Below are 25,362 nucleotides of genomic sequence, written 5' to 3'. Positions count from 1 at the left end.
GGGAACAATTTGTGACTTGGTCTAGCTAGATATTTGAAGGTGATCTTTGTATGAAGTTGGTTGTGCCCCTAACACTAAGTATGGTCCACTATGATGCATCCGTGGTTTTAGTTACCTAATGGTTGTTGATTTGCACTTAATCTTGAGGAGGTTTGTTAGGTGGGCCACATCACTATTGAAATATGTAACTAGGTTCGGTCTTCATAATGACAAATGTAATCATGATTTTATGTATTTGATATAAAGAGAAAAATAAATTTATTAGTGTCATTCTTGAGGCATGGGTTACATGCTCAAGGGAAATTATTTTATAGGTCAAGCACCCATTGAGTGCTTCTAGGGCTTGTCTTTGAGTCAACAATTCATAAGAGTCATTGTCATGTATGGAAGACCCTTTTGGGCATGTTACATATTGTAAAAAAATATTTATTTGAGTCAAAGACCCTCCAAGACCTTGTCATGGTGCCTCAAGCAAGTCGGCCTACATGAAGGATTAAGTTGGCCTCAAGGAAGTAATTTGTACCCCTGTAAGGTTGAAGAAACCAGGTAGAAGGCAAAAAGCGATGTAGGATCAAGAGAACAAGTTCAAGCATTTGCTGCCATGGCTAGGAGAAAAGGAGAAAAAGAAGATTGTCCAAAACTCAAGAAAGACAACAAAAGGAAAGAAAGAATTGAAGCCCATATCACCGAAGAAGTAGAAGAATCCGATGAGAAGAAATCCAAGAAAGAAGGGATAGATCTTCACTATTAAGGTCTCTCAGATATATAACAAGGAGAAGTAGGAGGTGAAAAAACCTCTACCATGGATAAAGGATTACTGTCAAATAGAAAGCATTATAAGTATGAGAGGATGCATCATATTAGGAGATGGCATCATATTTGAAGCATACGATTGAAACAAGAGCTCATGACATCATTAAAGAAGCTAACATGGATGTGGCAGTCATCATAAAAAGGAAGTAGCTCTTGGTAGCTTCATTGAAAGCATAAGTAGTATGCAGGAAGAAAGTCATCTAGTGTGGGAAAAAGAAACCATCATACATCATCATCATTAGGAAGGAGCATTTGCAAAATGAGGATAATTAAGATCCTTCGTTGGAATCTTCATTAGAAGGTTCATCTCCCCTGAAAGAAGCAAGTGTTGCTGAGAATTCCACCTTGTATGGGATTCATTGTTTAAAATGATGATGGTATGGTGACAAAGGAATGCATCATGTCAAAATGGTTGAAGAAATTTCAAGCAAGGAAAGGAAGCTGCCAAAGGATGTCTAGATGATCAAAAGGAGAAAAGAGGTATGTATATGCTTGATAGAATAAGTCATGTCATCATATAGTTGTAGATAGCATGGGTGAATTCTCTACCTCATGAGCATGATCGAAGAAAAGGGTCCCTTCCTTTGGAAATATGCATGAAAGCATGGTTCACATATTGACAAGATGAAATCAACATAATATGTCCTCATATGGAATATGAGGTGGTTGACAAAGATGAAGGAACTATGGATGGAAGTTCCTAGGGAGCAATATGTGAAGAAAGAAAGAAGAGATCGTGAAAGATGCAACTATAGTCACGTAAGAAAAGATAAGAAATCAACATCCGATGACTAGAAGAATTGGCCATGACATCTCCATAAAGAAGGTATGAAGACCTTGATAAGGTCTGTAAAGGAAGGAGACCCTTGACATTGAAAGTCTTGGAGATGTGTTTATGAATATGCGGGATGTTGATGTTGCAGGAAATTGATGTCATGATGAAAGGCCATTATAAAAAGGTAACTTTGATTTGATGTTCATTTTTATTTTTGAAAACATCTGACTGGGTTGAAACAAGGCTACCAAAAGAGAGTTGTAGATGTTACCGACAACCAAGAATGGATGGAAGATCCTGAAAGTGACATTACTTGGAAAAAGGTAGTTGGATGAAAAGACAAACCAGATGTGGACTAGAAGATCACTTTCTGATGAAGAAAAGGATGACATGACTGATATGGTTTGTGAAATAAAGTGATGGATGGCCGATGCGCTATGAAGAAAAACCTAGAAGATGAAGGCTCCATAATAACAAAGATAAAAATTCATGACATCGAAAGGAGGAGCTCTACAAGCAGTTGAAGGTACCATGATCTCCACCAAAGAGCAATGAGCTGCAACTGGAAACAAGTCCCTAGTTAAGAGGGAGCTTGGACAAGTCCTTGGATAAGAGGGAGCTTGGGTATATTCCTTTTATAGGAATGAGTATATCTTCCCTAGTTGAGAGGGAGAGATAGACACATATTCTTGTCTTCATATTGTGAAGAAAGAATGGACGATTGGGTAAGCATCTAAGACTAATTGTGATACTCTTTGAGGATGAGGTAGGGCATCCAAGATAAGAGTAATCGAAGAGGAAATTCCTTAAGGATGTGCCATTCCAAGATAGGAATTGTCCTAAAAGGACATACCCTTAAGGATGTGCCATTCCAAGATAGGAATTGTCCTAAAAGGACATACCGTGGTGGGGTATGTGCCTTGAGAGGCAATGATGATGGTGTCTGTCAGTCATTGGTCTCACCAGCATTGTGCTCTGATCTTGTGGAGAGATAGAGTTGTTAGTCAAGGCCTTGCTATGTGACAACGTTGGTTAGTATGATGAGATGCTCTGGCATAAGCTTAGGAAGTAACTTATGAGATGGCTTACCAATGCGATTTTTCTTATGAGAATTCTTTAGTTTGAGAATGTCCAAGTACTATGTATGGATTATGAATACCTCCCTAGTCAAGAGGGAGTGTTGATTTATGTAACTAGGTTCGATCTTCATAATGACAAATGTAATCATGATTTTATGTATTTGATATAAAGAGAAAAATAAATTTATTATTGTCATTCTTGAGACATGGATTTCATGCTCAAGGGAAATTTATTTTATACATCAAGCACCCATTGAGTGCTTCTAGGGCTTGTCTTTGAGTCAACAAGTCATAAGAGTCATTGTCATGTATTAAAGACCCTTTTGTTCATGTTACATATTGTAAAGAATAAATTATTTGAGTCAAATTGGAGTCAAAGACCCTCCAAGACCTTGTCATGGTGCCTCAAGCAAGTCAGCGTACACGAAAGATCAAGTCGGGCTCAAGGAAGCAATTCATACCCTTGGAAACCCTATATATATGAAGGAACCCGACCTCATCTCGACTCACACAAGCAAGTTCAATCTCCTCAAGATAAAAGCTGGAAAAGGATGAAAATCAAGGATAAGAAGTAGAAAAACAAGATTGAAGTTTTAGATCTCTCTCTCTCTCTCTCTCTCATGTTAGGGTTTCTAAAGTTGCTGGGAAAGTCGAAGTTGCAAAAGAAACTGTTGGGTCAAAGTTGTAGAAGAAACAGTTGGGTCGAAGTTGCAAAATAAATTGTTGGGTCGAAGTTACAGAAGTTGCTGGGGTCAAAATTGCTGGAAAGAAAGCTCATCAAGGAGAAAGGTTGACTTGGTCTTGGAGGGGTCTTTGTCAAGGGTCTTAGGTCTTGGAATTTGTCATTTGAAGATTCTATAAGAAGAGAAGAATTCTTGTGTGTTTTCCTCTCAAGAGGAGAGGTTTTGGCCCTGGCTAGCAACCTACATTTTGTGTCCTCTTGTCTCTTTGATCTTCATTGTTTGGTAGCTGTTTGATGATAAAAAACACAATAATAATGAAGTTAAAGAAGAAGCTAATCAGCTTAAGTAAAAAGACATCCAAGCAGTTATCAAAGTAAGAGAAATATTTTAATCTAGCTGCCCTAGTTTTCTCAACAATCACAACAATAGAGGCTTCCATAGGTGATTGCCTCACCTCCTCTGCAGAGCAACAAAAGCTGTACTATCTAGTGTAGAAAGATAGATTGACTTTGATGGTGCAACGTTGCCTACCTAGAGCAGAGCGTTGGGATATTTGAGGACTTCACATGATGCTTGACACCTTGAGGGACCCCCAGATGCTGAAACACTGAGCCCATGATGCTTAGTGTTGGAGATATTGATGATGTGCTCACTAGACCTAAGATTCCACTAGGCTGGCCTTAACACTGTTTAATGGTCATCACATGATCCAGAGCCTAGAGAATGATGGTCATCATTGAGATGACAAGGGAGGGCTAGTACAAGGGAGGGCTAGTACATCACCTTGGAGCCCAAACACTTGATATATTTGGTGTCACATCACTCATTTACATTTTGTGAGGGTGACATAGGGAATTTTTGGGCATGACATGTGGCATGGAGAGACTTTTGATGGATTGCACATGATCCTTGAGGCACTTCTTGGAGTATGGACCAATGATTAGCCCTTATCTCACATTTTGAGGGCTTATTGAGCTCACTTTGAGGGTGATGTCATATTATTGGAGCATTTATTCACACACGTGTGGGATTTTATGGCATATTTGTGTTGCTTTTGAGCTTATGAGGTTGGGTTGTAACCTTGTTCTTGTGGAACACTCAAAATGAACTTATTTTAGGGCTTCTTAGTCAATTTATTTCTAAAGTGAGTGGGAGAAGGTTCATATAAATAGAGCCTCCACATCACTTTTTATTTCATTATCGCTCATGTGATTTTAGTCTCTCTAAAAAAGAGTGCGAACTAGCTTCCTTATTCACTAATTGGGCATAATGTGATCTTTTATAGATACGACTTGCTATTGGATATGACTTTTTTTTTATTATTGATATTTTGCATGGTTTAAATGTTTAATGTAGGGTTTCTCTTGTTCCATGTTTAAATGCTTATCATTGATGAAACTATGCTTTATAATTACATATAAAATCGCCTCTTAGCTTGCAAAACTTATAATTAAGTTCTCCCCTCACAAGAATAGTAACTAGGCTTTTAGAAGTGGATGCCCTAGAGCATCCCCCCTTACTCCATCACAGTCCTTGATATTTTGCTCCATCAAGACTCCATTTTCCCATGTAGGTTAAGGTCCTGGTCTAGAAGTGTGTTGGCCACCTTAAAATTAAATAAAATTTCCTTAAACATTCTCTCTCCTAGATGGCTAGGGCAACTGCTAGGGTTTTAGGTGCAGATTTGTGTCTAAAGTGTTGTTTTATTGCTTGAAAATGGCTCTAAATTGTAGGTCAACCTATATAAACCTTCTAAAAACAAAATCTAGCATTTTAGGTTGTCTTGCATGCCCTAATAGGGTTGATGTCATGCTAATTATTTGTTGTTTATACACATTCAACAACCCTAACACTATTTGCTTGAGCTAACCCTAGTGTCTATTGAAAACCCTTGTTCCTTTCTTGTTGGATATCATTTGTAGGGTTCTTCGAAGGTTGCTATATGCCATTGCATGCCCTAATATTGAATATTATTTAAATGTAACTTATAGTAGCCTTGATATTGGTTTAACCTTAGAGAGCTTGAACCCTAGCTTTGAATACCTTGGTCATGTTTGGCCCTACCAAGCCTTCTATCTACTCTTAGAGCTTCAAAAATAAGTCACCTTGAACTTTAGCATTTGAATGTCTTATAGATGGTATAGGGAAGCATTCCTTGTGGTTGAAATCCCACTAAACAACAGAGCGAATGTTGTTGAGGTGACAGTGGCAACCCTTCCTCTTTGTTGCCTATTGAACACACTTTGTCAACAGTGCAAGAAGCGAAGTACGAAGCAACATATCAAAATTTTTCAGGTCGATGTTATCATGCAACTTCCAATATTATCATTGTAAACCCAATTTCCGCAAATTTTATTGTAAATGATGTTAGTATGACCATTAATCTATGTAACAACACCTAGGTAAGCCTATGATTTTGGCAAAGGATTTCATTTTAGGAAGTTTTTTAACCTCCCCGAATTATGTGTACTTGTAGACACGCATAATCAACAAAGTTCTTCTTCTAGCTATAACCCCAAAGCTAGGGTGGAATTCATTAACAAGGTCTTAGGTGAGTCCTAGTGTTTATCGAGTCTATTGTAAAAGTGTGTTTAGGAATAATTCTAGTGCCTCGTCCGTCATAATTAGATACCATGGCTAATTTTTTTTATTATAAGCACACTTGGTTTCATTCTAGATCATATTGTGTCGCAAAATTGGGTAATGTCTTGAGGGTTTGGTCTAACTGTGTATTTTCCCTTCTAAGGGTTGAATTAAAGTGTAATAATTTGATGTAAAAAATAATCTAGTGCATGGTCCCTCATAAATAGACACCATGGCTAAACTATTTTGAGGGTGGAAAAATAATTAATCCCCTTTAGAGTCAATTAATTGTTTTTTTGGGCAAAATTAAATAAAAATCCTAAGCCAGAAAATTAATTAATTTTGTGCCAAAAAATAATTATAGAGAAATTAAATTCTCTCCAAGTGGGAAATAATAAAAAATTCGTGGGTAAAAAATGAATCAATTTTTGAAGGTCCTCCACCAAGGGAAAAATGGATATTTTAAGAAAATTTGACCCCTTGGACCTTGGTGGTTAAGTCAAAGTCAATTTTTTGAGGAAATTAATCCAAAATATTAATTTTTGGAATAACAAAAAATGGTTTTCAAGAGAAATTCGAATTTTTCCTCAAAATAAAAATTCAACGATGGAATTAAAGGAAGATCAAATTATTATCGACGGTGGAGATTATTTTGATGAGGATCAAGCCAACTAGCTGTTATTTTCCACTTGGAGGGGTTTTCTCTATATAAGGAAACTATCAAGCTTCTATTTGACATCTTTGGGTTATCTGATCTGGATGAAGTAATTTTCTGTTGTACTGAGCTTCTTCTTTGTTGGAATTATTTTTCACATAATAGAAAGACTTTGGGGTTTCAGTTCATGGTGTTCTTTTGTCTGTTGATTTGTGGTATGTGCTAGTTTATTTGTTTATGCTCTATATTGTGCCAAATATTGCAATTGTTATTTTATTTGTCGGTGATAAGAACATTCTATTGGTACGAGTTATCTTAGGTGATGTGATTCACTATATGATCTAACAATTATCTTTAAGATTGAATAGAGATCTACATGTACACTAGCCCTTGGACTCCAAGTTCACAAACTGTGGGCAAGGACTAACCTTGTTTGAGCTCTAGGCTTCCATTGTGACAATTTATTTTGCAGGAGGGGTTTGGCCAGTAATTTTTTGAAATTATTTGTCCATATTATTTACTCAAAAAATTCTCAAAAAAATCTATCTTTTAAATTTGTGCCATAAAGATTAAATTTGCCAATGAGAACTAATATTTGGATCTTTGTAAATAAATCTAACCCTTGTTTAAGTTTTGTAGCATTTGGGGTTTTTGGGTTTTTTCCTATTTTTGTAAATATTGGGGTTTTGGGAAATTTTCTTCTCATTTGTGCAAATGAATCCTCAAGCTCACAAAGGAAATCTGAAGTTGGCTAAAGGAACTAGCCCTAAGGCTAGGGTTTGAAGGGTTTCTCCTCCAAGTGAGACGTCTAACCTTCTTGAGCAAAATCATTGGGGTTTTGAGGTAGATCTAGGCCTAGGAAGGCAAGATCTAGCCTCCAGCCACCTTCCAAACTCAACGCACAAGCAAGAAGGAGGACCACTAGCCCTAAGAGGTAATTTTTGGCATTTTTGTGGCGTTTTTTTGGTGTTTGGGTTAATTTGTGGGTGTTTGCAGGGGTCCGAATTCTTTCTAAGGCCTCTAAGGCCTAGCCGCAAACCTCTCCTCATCCTATCCTTGAGCCGCAAGCCCTTAATCCCTCTTTGAAGGCCCCTTTTCCCCATGTTGTGAGTCCTAGAAGGGCCTCTCGTCCTTGTGGCAGCCTCTAAGAGGCTAGTTTTTGTGCTGCAGGCCTCTAGGAGGCCTTTTCGTTGGTGCCACATGCCATTAGGGCCTCTTTATCCTTGACGACAGCCCTTGTTGGGCCTTTTCTTCCTCACCGCGGGCTTATAGGCCTTCATTCCCTAGGCCACTACCCTCTCCTAGCCTCTAGCCCTCATCGCTGCCATCTCCTTAGCCTTTTGCCTCATCGTTCCCCTCTTCTAGCCCTAATCCATCCTTCTTTGCCTCACCTTGGTCACAAGCATTGGTATTTTTGCCTAACACTTTGTGTTTGCAGGTGTTTCAAAGGGTTTTGGAGCTAACTTTTGTGATTGTAGGTAGTCAATTTCATTGGAGAATTCCTAAGTGCCAAACTAGTCACCAACAAGGCCATTAGGCTTAGTGGTTTGACCTTTTATCCCTCTTCTCTTATCACTGTTTCATCTATAATTCTGAAGTATATTGTTGACAGTGGTATGTTAATGGCATAAATACACCTAAAACAACCATAAACTCATTAATTATTCTCTGAAGGTAGTAAACATTGATCTTGTGGTTACATTGGTGTCATACAAGTGAATTTTGGAGGACTGTCTGTTGAATGTCAAGGTCTGATATATCACCTACAGCTACAATAAGTCATCTACAGCAGTGACATAAATACATAACAATGGCATAAAAGCTAACCAATAATCATCTCATCTCATTGGTGAATCATTTGCATGGTTGGGTTTGCATATTGTTTATGATTTTGAGGACTGTTGTGATCATCTCATTGGCTATCTCTCATTGCATCCATTGCATTCTGGCATACATAAACATATCACTGTTTGCATTCTCATCTAATTAACAAGATAAGTGCTCTAAAAGATAATTGGTAAGCTTGAATCAGATTGGCATTCTTTACATGAGATTTAGCTTACTGCTGTCATAAGTTTGCTCTTGCTCCTTTAATGTCATAATAACATTGGGCATAAGTTGCATCAGGATTTCTAATTGGAAGTATTCTTTCATGATATTGGTTATCAAGTTAATAAATGTTATGCTCTCTTCCTTTTATTGAAAAGCATTAGCATATTGTGTTGTTTAGAGGGCTGTTAGCATTTTTATGACATTGTTTCTAAAGGGATACTTGTGTTTGTCATTGCTATCATTCCCAAGGAGTTTTTATTGGATAAGTGGTTACATTGCTTTTCATTATTGTATCGGAATAAGCATTTCTTGTAATAAGTGCACTAACATATTGTTTCTTGCAAGTAAGCATCATATCTAAAATCATAATCTTGCAATCACTCTTAAAGCACTTGATTGATCACCATATTGTGATAAGAGTAATCCAAGTAATCTCAAGAATTGCCAATTGTGTTGAATATCTTGTTGAAGGGTTGATATTGTCTAAATTCACACATTAACATTGTTAAGAGGAACATTGGACTTGTGCACTTCACATTTATTATCATTTCATAAGAAATTGTTCATTGTGAGATTGTTAATCTTGAACTACTTTATACTCTACTTGGTATTGGATATTCTAATTGAGTTCGTTGAGCACTGCTTTTGGTAAAGATTGTCCTTGTAATTGTTAAGTACTTTCTTTCCATTGCTCTAAATTGGATACTGTTAAGTTTAGGTATGTTCTATGCTAGAGCAATTTATTTAAATTTTCACAGTTAGCAATCACATCAACATTACAATAAACTGCAGATAGAACATAAATATAAAATCGCAGAAGACAAGCCAAGACAAGAGGACACAAGATATGGCGCGAGCCAGGGACAAACCCCACAATGTGTGGGGAAACCCTTGATCAATTCTTCTTTTATCTTCAAAGTTCAGCAGAGAAAGAGAGAGAGAGTACATTTCCAACATAAGTCAACACTTTGACTTGTCTAGATCTGAGCATAGATCATCTTCTATAACGATGAGATCAGTTGAAGACATTCCGCTTCAACTGATTCTCCAAGGTGACGACTTCACCTATCGTAGTGCTGCCTTTCGTCCATTTGCTGCACATAACTGTGTGACACCATCCTGTACTGTCACATGTGTTGAACCTTGATGACTGAGCTCATCATGCTGCTCATTATTTATCATGCCCATTGTTTCATTCATCAGTATGCTGCCCTTGCTAATGTGCCCATCATGCATCATCATGCTGCCCTTGCTAATGTGCATCATTCATGCATCATCATTTGCCCTTACTAATGTGCATCATCATTTGCCCTTACTAATGTGCATCATTCATGCATCATCATCTGCCCTTACTAATGTGCATCATTCATCATGCCTTCCGCTGAGATCATCATGCTGCACATTCACTGAGATATGAGAGTTATATCGAGATCAAGTAATGATCCTATAACTGTCATAAGACTGCAACGAGATATATTATGAAATCATAGTGATCTGCCCTGTTGTTTCAAACCCTAACCACTGCTGGCCATTATGCTGAGACAACTACAAGATACCACTTGGATCTTCATTAATGGCATGCCAAGATTGTAACGCTGCTTCAGTGATGACAAAGATCTGAGACTATAACCAGACAGTGAGGAGGCCAAAACTTCATGACCATTATAAAGAGACTGCGTATAACTGTCTTTATGATCTGCGTGTAGGTGCGTTCATGAACAGTGTTCTCGATGACTGCGTATGGACCTGCGCTGTAGTAGTGGCAGATGTTGACTATAAAGAGACTGCGTATAACTGTCTTTACAGTGTTCTCGATGACTGCGTATGGACCTGCGCTGTAGTAGTGGCAGATGTTGACTATAAAGAGACTGTGTATAACTGTCTTTATGATTTGCATATAAGAAGTCTTCATGATCTCTTAATTATTCCCCTGCCTCTTGTTCCCAGTACAAGTGTAGCGGGTTTGATTCTTTCAGCTTCACGGCAAATTGCCTTGCCTACGTCACCCTCCATAATCCTAGCTTCTGTTTGTACCATGGCAACTTCATATGCTTCTATTGCAAGTCTTTCCATTAGAGCTTGTGTGGTTGCAAACAACACCTCGTCATCCGCATTGGAAACAACGTGAACAAGATGGAGTGTATCAGCCATGCGACAGAGATGTACAATGGCCCAATCAAATGCATGTTTGCTAAGAGGCCCGTGATCTACGCTGACCATAATGTTACGCCCTCGTCTTCTTTCTCCTGTCTCTCTTTCTAGTTCTGGCTCCAGCTGCTTCTTAAAGGGGGCTGGCAGATTTACATCTTTCCATCGATGCTCCTCAATCTCCATACTTGTTTCCATACTCGCCTGTAAATACTTCACCCCTGATTGAATTGAATTGCAAGAGTTTTTAGATCACCGATATGACGAGCTCTTTCAGGTATCTTTTCCCTTTTGATCAGACTCTAAACGAATATATACAGATGGGAGAGATCTCCACGTTCCGTAATAGGTTTCCATGAACAACGTAAGAATGTCTTCCCTTACTGCGGTTAGGAGACTCCATTATAGGACAACGTTCAGAAGTGTTAGGGCTTCTTGGACAACATGTAGGCTAGGGCATCATCTGCATATAAGCTAGGGCATCATACTTGGCCCAACGTACTCTTTAACGTTTCTCCTTCTCCAAAAACCCAAGATGTGGAGAGGAGATCACTTAAAGAGTGTGTGTAAATGACATCAAATCCTCTTATATTTATACTAAAATGAGGGTGATGAATAGACACGTCGGTTGGGCTTCTAGAGCCTACATAAGAGCTGGTCGGCTTGATAATAATTACATAAACAAAATAAATTCATATCTCCATAAATACTTATCGGAATCGGATGATCTTTGGATCAATCCTACACCTCTCGACGAGAGGGATCCAATAAAAATATCAGCTGCCATAAATAAGCCGACCCACATGGAGTTTGGCCCTAGTTGCCAATTTAACAGATACTATTTAGATAATTTGTCTCAAGGTACTTAGAACATTTAACAATCTCACTTAAGGCCAATCACTCATTTTGCATTTGCATTTCAAGAATAGTATTGCATTAATTAACTTACCGCCAAGCATAAGCTTGGTTGAAAGATGATAGGACCACCTTTCTCACCCAGCTTGCGAAGTTTAGACCCTCACTTGTGGTTAGCACGGTGACCTTGTAGTCGTCAGAGCCACAGTCTTTGTAGCGCCAGAGGCATCGGGTGGTTAGAGCTCTAGGGGAGGTGTCGTTAATATAGCTTTTTCTTAGTGTGGAAAAAGTCTGCAAAAAATCAGGATTAAATCCTAAAATTGCAATTTTTTCAACAAAACGATTTAATCCTCCGAGTTTTTGCAGACTTTTTCAGAAATGAAAAAATCGCGATTTATTCGTTATATGCCCGATTTTATCGGGATTCGACCGAAAAAGTCGGCCATCTCTACTGAATGTGGGATATGACAGTGGTGTTTAAGGGCTATCATATAGTGATTTGATAATCTAAATTACTATGAGTTGGCACTACTGTTGGAGCTGTTATACATTGAATTTGACAAGGCAAATTTGCTGTGAGGAGGTTGAACAATAAGGGTTTTGGACAACTAGTATTCAGTGTCTTGGAAGGGCCAAACCATTGTGAGTTGATGATATACTTTGATGCTGATTGTACAGTGATTTGGTGGTCAAATCCACTTGAGAAGTAGATCTGGTTAGGGCTGAGTATATTATGTATTTTGGAGCAGCAAATACTCAGTGAGCAGGGGATGGAAAATGAGGCAAAGGACTTGCCAGGTGTCAAGGACAAAAAATGCAGAAAGGGTTGATCTAGATGGGCTACTTCAACAAGTAAGCTATATGTTTGTTCTTGTCTATTTCTCATTGGTTAGATTGCAGATCTGATGTTGCAGACTACAAGCCCTAATGGACTGTGGATACTCTAGATGTTGAAAAAATTAAAAAAAAAGAATATTTTTGTGTTTTTTTAATTTTGCCGACTTTTTCAAAAAGCTCCCGACTTTAACGAGTTTTTCAACTTTTGGAGCCTTGCCGATTTAATCCCGACTTCGAATTTTTCCACATTTCTTTTGCTATATTCTCTTGGGTTTCTCTCCACAACCTACACTTGATACTAACTTCAAAACAGTCGAGAGAAATGATTCACTTAGATAGGCATCTAATTTACAACTAACCAAAAATTTGCATTTCACTTAGTTTTACGTGTCACATTGCATATAGGATAGTGTGCATCCTAAGCAACAACTGCTCATCTAGTAACTTGGTAGTTAATTTATATTATGCAAGTGATTTGACTCCATAAGGCACTGGTCTCTTAAATAATCTAATCAAATCGTGCTAATAATTAAGCTTGCTTCATCATCATTAACCAGGTTGCTAGGCCATTCAGTTGTGACTCTCGGACTAGTCGATTCCCGACAAATCTTTCATCCACACATTTCATAGGGACTACCCCCCATAGCCTGTTGTAGGGAGACAACTAGAATGGAGAGGGCGGGGATCAGAGTGATAGGCCCTGTCTTGAGTCGTTGTTGCATTCACTTATACAATTTGGACAACAACATTGCCATAAGGTTTGGCCCCTCCCCCAGTGAAGCATTTAACTAGACCTGCTAGATTTTGCGGCAACAGGTACCAAATTGGTTGATTTGGTGTACCTAACTGGTACATACCAATCGATTTGGTACATAATGTTATTTTTTCCACAAACCCAACACCCAATATTTAATTCCAAGCAATAAATTATTGTATATACACACAACTAGATTCTTAACACATAATATTCAGCGAAAGCAATATTACTCAATCTAAATCACAATGAGACAAAATTCTTTGCCCAATAAATCAATGTGTCATTAATAAAACTCAGAACTTATTTGGGCTCCCGTTGTGGGATAATGGCCCAACTGAGAAAATATAGATTACAATACTTTGGATTTGATCCAACAAATCTGCTCTCTCTTGCAGATTTGGATCTCTAGTCGCTCTGCACTCTCTCGGACCCAACACATGTTCATTGAGATGCCACTCTTTACCTTGTGCTATTGTTGTGTCTTCGACTCAACCCTTAGGGTCAATTTATAATTTTTTTAAGCTAAGATTGACAACCAAAATTAGCTCGTCAAGTTAATTGAAGATACATTATTTAACTTTAATTAACTTTTTTATCTTTAGCTTTCTTTGCTTTAACTCAAGTACTTGTCATAAATTTAGCATGCATGTCTCATGTATGTCACATGCATGCAACTCACTTGCACACTCTGCATGTCGCATGTAATAAACATGCAAACTCTGCATTTCACATGAAATTGACATGCATGCCTTGCATATCACATGCACGCTCATAAATGGGCAGAACAAAGGTCCTTCTAGTCAAGACACAAGACTAGAAGTACCTGCTTGAGCTACAAAAATCAACACTCCCTCTTAGCGAGGGAGGTAATTCTGGAAGAACCTCATCCGCTTGGATCTGTCTCCAATCCTATCATGTCATCCATTGCTATAGTTGCTCCCTCTGAACTGGAAGGCTTCCCCGCTACCTACTTCAAAATCTAATTTGAAGACTTGTTCCTTCCAACCATGCTCCTAGGAGGCTGATCCTGAACATCCATCAATGTTAGCTCATACCAACTGGTCTTGACAGATATGGACGAGGCCTCTTTCCCATCTTCTAGGTTAGAATGCCGAGTCTCTGATATCAATTTAGTCTTTAGAGTTTTTTGCTCAATTTTTGTTGCTAATATCGATCCACGATCCAAGATCCCCTTGAATTTGCTTATAGGCTGGCTCTGCAAGTTGTACAACCTACCCTTTCTGACACCAAGCTTGATTGTTGTGTCTTGGGCAGCTCCCTCTGAATGTATGAATACTTGCCCCTAGGCTTATAGGCCTCATTTGCTTTTTTTGCATTCATAAGCATTTCATTTTTGCATTCTAAGTGCTCTCATTGGATTTAAATTGGCATACTTAGCTTACTGTTGTCATAAAAATTTGAGTTGCATTGGTTAATGCTCCATTGATATGCATAACACATTGTGAAAGGGATTGTTTACATTGGATTGTTAAAGAGCTTGATAAATTGGTTAAGTTGTTGCATTTCTCTCTAATAAGAATACTAACACATTGCTTTTCTTGTGAGTTTCATAATCTAAGGGATCATAACTTGCACTAAATAACTCACTCATAAAAGCACTTGACATAATCTCAAATCTAATAGCTTTTTGAATGGTTGATATTGCCTAAGTTGGCAATTAAAAGGAATATTGGACTTGGGCGTCCCAATGTTTAATCACTTGTTCCTTTTGTTCTACATAACATCTAAATGGCATCGTGGTAATTTAATCATCTAAATTGTCAATCTCTTGAGCAATTGTTTATTGGTACCCTTGTCATTTGTGTAATGCCTCTAAATAACCTTGGCTAATTGTTCAAAGTAATATCGTCGATAAGTGCTCTAATCTTTCTTACAACCATTATTGTCATTGTGTTTGTTGTTCATGGTTAAATTGAATATCTATTGTTGATGATAATTTATCTTTGACATATTGGTGAATTGTTATAAAGAGCATTTAATCTTGTCTTTATTTAGTACTTAAGCAATTATCTCTTGGTTACATTGGATATATCTTTTAGGCACTATTGAATTTGAGCACTCTATCCTGTGGTTGAGATTATCCTTCATTTGTTGTTTAAGTACTCTTTTGTCATATCTAAAGAGCATTTGTAATTAAGTACTTTAAGAGCATTAAATAATCTCACCCTAAGAAGCACTCAATCACCTTGCATTTGCATTTTAGGCATAGTTTTGCTCTAATAAATTTACCTCCAAGCCTAAGCTTGGTTGATAGAAAGATAGGGTCACACTTCATCTTGTAGCTTGCGAAGGATAAACCCTCTCTAGTGGTTAACACGGTGGCCTTGCAGTCGTCAGAGCTACAGTCTCTGCAACATTAGAGGCTTCAAGTAGTTAGATTTCAAGGGGAGGTATCGTGAACCAAACCATTTCTTGCTTCACCTTGACTTCTCTCTACAACTTACTTTAGAGACTAGCCTCAAAACAACTAAGGATTAAGGATTAAGGGACTCACCTAGTTAGGCATTTAACTAAAATAAACCAAGACTTTGCATCCAACCTAGATTATAGGACTTGCATCTCATATAGGATAGCAAAGCATCTCTTAAGCAGTGATTGTTCATCCGGTCATTTGGTACTTAGTTGATATAAAGCAAGTAATTGACTCCATAAGGCAGTGGTCTCACGTAATAATCTAATCTAATCCTTATAACTTGCTAAATCAACCAAGTGACTAGGCCATTCAATCATGTCTCCCGTACTTGTTGGTTGCCAACGAGTCTTGCATTCTCACATTCCATAGGGACTACCCTCCATAGATTGCTGCTGGGAGACAACTAGAACAGAGAGGGCAGGGATCAGAGTGATAGCCCCTGCCCTGAGTCGTACATAGCTTGCTGCTGGGAGACAACTAGAACAAAGAGGGCAGGGATCAGAGTGACAACTCCTGCCCTGAGTTGTTGTCGCACGGTGCCTGTACAATTTGAGCGACAATAGGGTGACAAGATGCTTGGGAGGACATTTGGCCGGCCTGTGATGATGTCTAGCTCTCGAAGTAGGGAGGGTATTGTTGGTCTTATGGAGCTCCGACCTTGGATACGATACCTAGATCCCTGGGTTGGTGTTAGAGATGAAGGTTGATGGTACCTATGGTGGCTAAAGCTTGGAATACACCTTAGTCCCAACCGGTTAGATATCTTGGTCAAGTATCTAATCTATAGCATTGCGTGTACTGTGACTCTTCATATCATTTTGACATCATCCATGTAACTTTGTATATATGTAATTATGAATACCTCAGTTAAGAGGAAGTGTTGAAGAATGTAACTAGTGTCGGTCTTCATAAGTATATTTGAATCATGATGTAAAAAGAAAATTATTATAAAAGAAAAATTATTTTGAAGCATGGGTTTCATGCTCCTTTATTTATTTTCTAGGTCATAGCCTCCATTGAAGGCTTCTAGGTTTTGCCTTGAGTGATAAGAGTCATTGTCACATTTATTAGACCCTTCTTGGGCCTTTGTATCATGTAAAGAAAGAGTAAAAAATGTCATTTGTCACCTCCTGACCAAGTCGGCCCAGATTAGGGCTATTCGACCTAGCAAAAGTAGTATAAATAGAAGTGGAGCTCGACCTATTTGGCATCATCTCATTCACAAGTTCGATCTGCAATTCAAGAGCAAGAAAAGGAGAGCGAAGTCAAGGAGAAGGAAGATAGAAGCTGGGGAAGATCAAATTGAAGTTCTTGGGCATCTCTCTCTCACACGTGCGAAGTTTTCTAGGGTATCTTGGAAAGTTGCAGGGGCCGAAATTTCTAAAGTAGCTATAGGTCTGAAATTTCTGAAGTAGTTGCAAGTCTGAAACTTTGTAGCTGGGGGGCCGAAATTCCGGATTGAAGCTGCATTTGAGAAGCTGACACTTGAAGACTTTGGCAGAGTTCATCTACTTGAAGGAAGGGTTGACTTGGTGATTGGAGGAGGTCTTTGTCTAGGTCAAAATGGTCTTCGATTGTCTCATTTTGAATCTTGATTTGAATCTACTAAGGGAAGAGTTTGACTGGGTTTTCCCCTAGAAGAGGGGTTTTTCCTTGGCTGAGTGCCTATATCTTGTGTTCCTTGTTATTGTGATCTTCATGCACTTTTGATTTGGTAATTGCTTGATGAAAGATAATCTAATTAAAAAGTAAAAGAAGCCAACACACATCACAAGTAATTATCAAGAAAAGAGGAATCAACCCTAATATCTACATGCATTGATTTCTCAACAAGACAGACTGACTCCTTACCCAGCTTCTATGACCTTCACCAGTTGATGCTCTATTAGCATTGGAAACTATCCCTGTGCCCTACACAAGATCAACAAGGGAATTTTGGGTGTAACAACAAGAAACCAACCCACACTGTTACCTTGGTATCTTCTCACTTCGGAGCTAGTGGTTGCTAGTTCTAGGGTGTCTTCCTAGAGAATTCAAGGCTGGAATGCACTCTTTTAACCGAAAATCAGACCTTAGAGAAATGAACAAGCTTGCTACGGTCTACAGGAATATAAGCCCATGACCCAAGCCAAAAAGCAGAAGGCAATCAAACACTTGGATACTTCTAATATAGTGCGTACTTGGGTAAATCTGCTATTTGGAAGACCAAATCTGCAATGACAAGTCACATATCTGCTTTGAAGAAGTTTTAAAACATGCAAAGGAAAGGATCAGGAGTCAGGACAGTGACATAGCACTCCCCTGGACTGGTGCCTTGGTAGATTGGGTGATGGAGGAAGTAAGAGAAGAAATCTGCGACATGGATCTGTTAAATCCTATCTTGCAGATGGAACCAATGTCACAATAAAGAGAGCGTAATAAGAAGCATCAACAGATTAGCCCATGTTCCAAATACAGGGGTATTTTTGATAGTCAAGAGACAAATCTCTGCATTACCAACCATGATAGTACATCCACAGGTGATGAATTCAAATATCAGCTCTCCAACTCGCCAAGACTACTAGTGCGTGCTGCCATAGACCCTCCTATGTTTGAAAACTGAGAAAACAGAAGTTCAAAAATCACCAACCAATCTCTAATTTCTAATCTCTCCCTCTCTTGTAGAGTGAGAGTGGGAGGTTACAAACATATCTCTCTGGTCAGATTAGAAAAGATAAGAAAAGAAGGATGTAAGAGCATCTTCTCTCACATAGGGTGCGCTTCTCTAGGTGAGTGTAACTCCTTTCATAATAATGATGGTGCCCTCCTAGAATAGCAAATGGAACTCCAAGTGCTGTGTCCTCATGTAATAGCCACTGTAACTCCAATTGCCGAGCCCTCTTTGAGCTGTAACTTTTCCTTCCTGATGTGCCCTGTTGATGTAAAAAATGCCCTCTAGAAACTGCCATAAGTATTTCAAATATGCTTCCTGAAATAGGAAGAAACTGCCACATTGATGAGCCCTACTGCTGCAATGAAAACTCCTCACTGTTGTCTTAATAAAATTCTGAAATACAGTTTAAAATTATGCAAGGAGCAGCACCTTCCTGTGCCAGTATTTGCTCCTCCAACATCTGCACTCTCTTCGTGTAATGAATGCATCATGAACAAGTCTGAACATGGCAGCAGTAGTGTGCCCTTTCCCCTGGTAACGTGTTAATTTTAGGATAACAATGGTATGTTCTATGCTTAGAGCAATTTTACTTCAATTTCTTTATTAGCCTAATATCATATCCGGTATAGCAATCACATCAACATGATAGTAAAATGCAGATAGAACATAAACAATAAAAGTAGAAGACAAGCCAACACAAGAGGACACAAGATATGGCACCAGCCAGGGACAAACCCCAATCTGGAGAAACCCTTGATCAATTCTTCTTATAATTCTTCAAAAGTTCAGCAGAGAGAGAGTACAATTTACAATATTCACTTGCCCAAACTGATCAATCAAAACAGCACAAATAGAAAGCCCTAACCAGAAAGTCAATGCTGGTCAACAGAGCTGAAATTGACCTCCAAATCTGCTCGGTCAACCTTGGTCAACTCGGCCTCCAACAGCAAGATAATGCAGCCCAAAACAGTGCGAAAATAACCAGTCAAATCTGGTCAATAAAAGTCAAAGCAACAAACTGGGCAGTGAACGCAGGGGTCAAACTGCCTTGGTTTTTGTGCCAAGAACAACGGCTTCCCCTAACAGAAGTCTCCCTCACAAAACCGAAGTCAAACATGGTCAATGCTGGTCAAAGTCACCCTCTTGAAATTTTGGCCTCCGGAAATTTCGGTAAAATCTGGTCAATGCAACAGCTAGAAAAGACAGTCTTCCTTTCGCAGGTGTGGAGAGAGAGGCCCAGAAATCCGTACCCAATGAAGATGAGAGAGAGAAAGATGAATGCGATGAGATGCCAAAATGAAGAGGAGGCACCTTGTATTTATATGCAACGTTGAAGGCTGGAGGAGGCTAATTCATAATCAAAATAAATTCATAACTTCATTTGTACACGCGAGAATGAGATTATCTTTACATCAATCCTACACCTCTCGGAAAGAGGAATCCAAGAAAAATATCAATTGCCTCATAAGAGCTGTCCAAAGTGATGTTTGGCCCCAGAGTTGCGGGGGAGTGCCCCCCCCCCGAACCTGCTCCCGAATCGCGCTCCGGGCGGGAGCGGCTCCGAAGCGCGCTTCCGAAATCGTTCCCGGACGGGAGTGATGCTCCCGAATTTTTTTTTCCGCTCCCTGCCATTTTTGGGATCGCTGTAGGGAGTGATCGCTCCGTCGCTCCCAGAGCGAAATTTTAAGCCCGGGAGCGATCGCTCCCGATCGCTCCCGAACATTAAAAAATCGCTCCGGGAGCATTTCGGGCGGCGCCGGGAGCGATCCGGCGGAAAAAAATTCTGCGGACCCGAAAAAAATTAATTTTTTTTGTTTTTGTTTTAAAAGCCCAATGGGCCTAAAAAAAATTCATTATCACTTCATTGAGTTGAGTTTCTTGGAGAGCAAGAGCAAAGGAGCAAGGAGAAGCGAGGAGCAAGCGCCGAGGAGCGAGGAGCAAGCCTGCAAAGAGGTAAGTAACTTAGTAATTTAGTTAGGTAGTAATTTAGTTAATTTAATTTAGTTTATTTAGTTTAAAAATCATGAATTTAAATTAAATTAATTAATCCCAATAAATTAAATTAATTTGCAGATTCAAAACCCTACAAACATCAAACACCATGGACCTGGCTATATTTCTTGGCATTTTCCTCTTCTTGGTCCCTTTTATGGTTATTATGGTGTTGGAGAGTAGGAAATGGAGGGGCCAAACTGAAGAGGGGGATGAAGAAGCTAGAGAAAGTCGAATTGATGAAAACCCCGGTGAGGAGGAGCTGGAGGAGGGTGAACATGACCCTCAAAAAACTAAACAAGACCAAACCCCATTGTGGAAATATGCTAATAGGGCTGAAACAGGGAGAGGAGTGGAACCACTAAATTTCATTGCCCCCATTGCAACAATGATTACACAGGTTTATACACCCGTGCTAGAAGACACCTCTGCGGGAAAAGGTCATGGGATGGAGACAAACAAATAGGAATCAAAACTTGTCCATCGGTGTCAGCAGCGGATAGAGCCAAATACATAAGGGAAGAGGAGGAAGCCCAATACAAATCAAAAAAATCAAGGGGTTTCTTTGAACCAAGCTCACAATCACAAAGAACTCCTTCAACATCCTCCCAAGGCAGTGGATATGGAGGCACAGGGTCATCAGCTTTAAGGCGTAGAACCATATCAGATTTCCTTGATGAGGGGTGTAGGAATGATGTGGATTCAAAGGTTTACAGGTTTCTCTATGCATGTGGGATACCATTCAATGTTCTTCGCTCACCTTATTGGCACGAAATGGTTTCTGCCATAAATGATGCCCCTAAAGGATACAAGAGCCCTAGGTATGACAAGGTAAGAACCGTTGGCCTTGATCATGAAAGCAAAAATATCACATTCTTTGAATAGAATGACAAGTTCTTGCACTGACCATGGGGTGTCCATTGTATCTGATGGATGGACAAATGTAAAAGGCAAGCCATTGATAAGTGTTCTTGCTGTGTCTGTTAGTGGTCCCATCTTTCTAACTGCACATGATTACTCAGACAAGTTCAGGACCGCCATCAACATTGCAGAAGCATTACTTGAAACAATTGACCGTATTGGGCCATACAATGTCATCCAAGTCATCACTGATAATGCTCCTAATTGTAAGGCAGCGGGAGCAATTATTGAGGATAAATACCCCAACATATTTTGGTCTGCATGTTTGGTTCACACATTGAACCTTCTGATGCATGATGTTGTCAAAAACAAAAATGCACAATACCAATGGATTGGTGATTTGTACAAGAAAGGCAAACAAATGATAAAATTTATTACAAATCATACCAATACCCATGGCCTTTTCCACAGTCACTCGAGATTGGAGTTGTTGAAGATTGCAAAGACCAGATTTGGTAGCTATTACCTCACCTTCAGGCGCCTTTTGAAGGTAAGAGAGTCATTGGCTAGCATGGTATCAAGTCCACATTGGCAGGTATTAAAGGAAAGGGCTACAAATGCAGCTGACAGGCGAGGTTTTGAACTGGTGGAGGAGGCCGTTCTTGATGGTCAGTTTTGGACAAGTGTGAGGCAAGTATTGGATTTCACCAAGCCCATTTATCACATGATTCGCTTTGCAGATACAGACAAACCAGTGATTGGCGAGGTGTATGAGCAGATGGATACCATGTTGGGGGAAATAAAAGATATTGTTCATAACGGAGATCCCGACTTGTACAATCTGATTCATGATTGTGTGTGTGAATGGTGGAATAGACTTAATCTTCCACTACATTGCTTGGCGTATATCCTTACGCCAAAATACTACTTTACATCTTGGTTGGGCCAACCTGCACCAGGGGGTGGGGTTAGGACCAAACCCCATTTAGATGCAGAGGTAACTAGAGGATATTTGGAAGCATTAGAAAAGTTGGTACCTGACAGGGAGAAATGTGCAGCTGTGCGCCTTGAAATAGGCAGATACTTCAGTGGCACTGGTTTGTATGGTAACTTCCATGCAATGGACGACAGAGATAGATTTGATACTCTCACATGTTGGGAAACATATGGCGGCCAAGGACTTTTGCCAAAATTGGCAAAAAAGGTTCTTTCATAGGTTGTAAATACTTCTTCTGCAGAGAGGTGTTGGAGCACCTACAACTACATACATAATGTGAAAAGAAACAGACTCAATGAAAACCGAGTAGAAAGCTTGGTTTATGTGCACTACAACTTGAGGTTGTTGAGTCATTACTGTGATTGGGCTTTTGAGGATCCCACATATAAAATTTGGGACAATCACCCAGAGGATGACAATTTGGAGGATGGCATTGTACATCTTGAAGAACTGGAAGAGGAACTTGTAAGGGATGAAGATGAAGCAGCTGCAGCAGCCATCCCACCTCCACCTCCACCATCCAGTAGCAGTGCTCGAGGTCCGAGTCTTGTTCCTTTGCTGTCGCCACCTTCATCTACACCCTCACATGGAGGTTCTAGTTTTGGTCGTCGGTCTGTGCGGGAGACTCCTAGAAGACCACCACGACCTGCTCATACTCCTGGAGACTCTCGTGGCAAGGGCCACATGTAGATTTATAGTTTACTTGTCTTTTTTAGTTTCTATTAGACTTTAAGTTTCATAACTGTTGAGTTCTGAGTCCTTGACTCTTGACTCTTGACTCTTTCATATCATAATGATATTTTTTGTAAACAATATATCATTGTGACAATGAAAATTTGAAGTTTGAAGTTGGGCCTTGGCAATTATAACTCATTGGTAATGATTGTGAATTATGAATATGATGCTTCGTGAAAGACTAAAGTTGTTTCATTTCATTTCATTATTCATGTTTCATTTTATAAATTTATAACATTTCATATCATGTTAATAGTTAGAAGTTAGGACTTAGAAATATCTAAGATATTACTTCTTGTAATGGTTAAACTTATTTACTTAGCTTACAAGTACAACTTTGGTGATCAATGATGATAAATGTTATTGAATTTTCAATTTTGAAAGCTTGAAGTTGAAACTTTAAGATTGAATTTGATGAATCATGATTCACGAGACTCAATATGTTGCAGTTGTAATATGTATTTTACTAACTTGTGGACATGGTTGATGACGATTATAATTTCTAGATGATTGATGTGATATGGTTCAATGATCAATCTATGTTTTTTTTTATGTTTTTTATGTCTAATTCATCATTCTACATGTTTTTGTTGACATATATGTATCAAAAATTAAAAAATATAAAAATATATATATTTTTAAAAAATCGCTCCTGGATTCGCTCCCAAACCGGGAGCTTCTGAAAATGGTCGCTCCTGCTCGCGTTTTCGCTCCCGCTTCCCGCTCCCGCTCCCAAGCAACATTGTTTGGCCCTAATTGCCAAATTTAACACTCCCTCTCAACTAGGGAGAACATCACTTTCGAAACTGTTTAACAATTTGTATCATCCCTGTCACTGCTCTACAATGCTCTGCTCTGCAGAACCATGAAGAAAGAAGAAATGATCGAGAATGTATCATACCATTCTCCACTGACCCGCAGTCAGTCTCCAACATCAGAGAGTGTGTCATACCACTCTTAACCGAACCAAAGTCTCATATCAATATCAACATCCTAGCATAGGGAGTACGGTAGTACATGATGCGTCCATCGATAGTACTATGGTCCCTATCCTTATTTCCCTACTCATTGGCCAGATGAGAGGTACTTCCCATGAGTCTCGGACTGCATGGGTAGGATGAAGATGAGCAAACCTCTGTTTCCATAGATCGGATTGAAGAGATGTGTCGCAAGACATGGCTCCCATTAGACTTCCTCCAACTTGATATAAATTGTCAACCCTAAATCCAAGAGTAAATGCTTATTTGGAATTTCTTTTCCACACAAGTACCTATCCATCGATGAATGCCACCATGAATCCTTTGGCTTCCATCGTCGAGATAGACACTAGATTATTCTTTAGATCAGGTACATATAGTACTTCTTGAAGATGAATGATGTTACCTTGATTCGATTGAAGGGTAACATTCCCAACTCCCTTCACGGGATATGTGACATTTTCTCCAAGGATATTTCCAAATTTGTATCCTTCTCTATCAGATTTGAAAGAGCTTCCTTGTACCCGGTGAAGTGCCTTGAGGCACCACTATCAATCAACCAATTTCCCAAAGTATACAGAGGAGAGGTAGTAGAGAGGGCAGATATAAGATAAAAATCCTTTTGCTTAAAATTTACAACATTAGACTCATCATACTTGGAGTTTCTTGTTCTTTTAGAAGCTCGATCATTTCCAATTTGAGTAGCGGAAGCATTCCTTTTCCTTTTGTTTTTGAACCTGCCATTCCTTTGATTGTTGTTGTTGCCCCTGGAATGATTGTGATCATCATCATGAGATGCGTCCCTTCTATTTGGACACTCCCTGGCATAGTGACCAAACTTGTTGCAAACGAAGCATCTTCCCTTCCTTCCATTTTTGAATCTCGGTCTTCCTTGACTTGCTTCTTTGAATTTGCATTGTTCTTCCTCTTGGCATGAGCGGAGAATGCAGTAGGATTATTCTTATTTGAAGGCATCTCCAATTCCATCATCCTTGTTTCTTCCTGAGAACATCTAGTCAACGATTCTTCAAAACCTGGAATTCTGTCGTTATTGAGAATAGTAGTATTGAACACATGCCATTTGGGAGGAAGACCTCCAAGGGCAATGAGAGTGAGCTCCCTGTAAGCAATAGCTTCACCAATCGAAAGAAGATCATTTTTGATCTCGGTAATCCTCATGAAGTAGGATTGAATATCCTCACCTTTTCCCTTCTTTATATCCTTCAGCTTGTTCTTGAGGAAAAGAATTTGATTTGCATTGCTAGATTTGAACATGCCAACCAACTTATCATATTTCTCCTTTGATGCATTCAAATCGGAGATGTAAGCAACTAAGTTCTTATGAATAGAATCCTTGATGATCTTCTTGGCTTTGACTTCACCCTTCTTGTACTTTGTCTTAGCAGTAGCTGGTGCATTTGAAGGAGGTTCTGGAATCTTTCCTTGCACATAATCCATGACATCTTGCTCTTCTAA

At 39.1% G+C, this 25,362-nt stretch overlaps 2 protein-coding genes across 3 annotated transcripts in view; one reads left to right on the top strand and one right to left on the bottom strand.

Annotated features, from left to right (window-relative positions):
- Nucleotides 1–25,362, top strand: part of LOC149208346 (uncharacterized) — a 386,202-nt gene that overhangs the window by 54,871 nt on the left and 305,969 nt on the right. The window lies entirely within an intron of this gene.
- Nucleotides 10,549–11,074, bottom strand: LOC149208347 (uncharacterized). Its single transcript, XM_089396603.1, has one exon. It carries the CDS (start codon nt 10,984–10,986, stop codon nt 10,549–10,551), a length of 438 nt encoding a protein of 145 aa, XP_089252729.1. The 5' UTR covers nt 10,987–11,074.

This window comes from Pinus tabuliformis, chromosome 1_2 (assembly GCF_031772625.1).
Source record: "Pinus tabuliformis cultivar Carrire ecotype Pingquan chromosome 1_2, CPIR1, whole genome shotgun sequence".
NCBI classification, from domain to species: Eukaryota; Viridiplantae; Streptophyta; class Pinopsida; order Pinales; family Pinaceae; genus Pinus; species Pinus tabuliformis.
This window is presented reverse-complemented; position numbering and strand designations above follow the sequence as displayed.

Bases quoted from the DNA above. Each gene is read 5' to 3' on its own strand.
- LOC149208347 (XM_089396603.1), bottom strand. From the start codon at position 10,986: ATGGAAACAAGTATGGAGATTGAGGAGCATCGATGGAAAGATGTAAAT.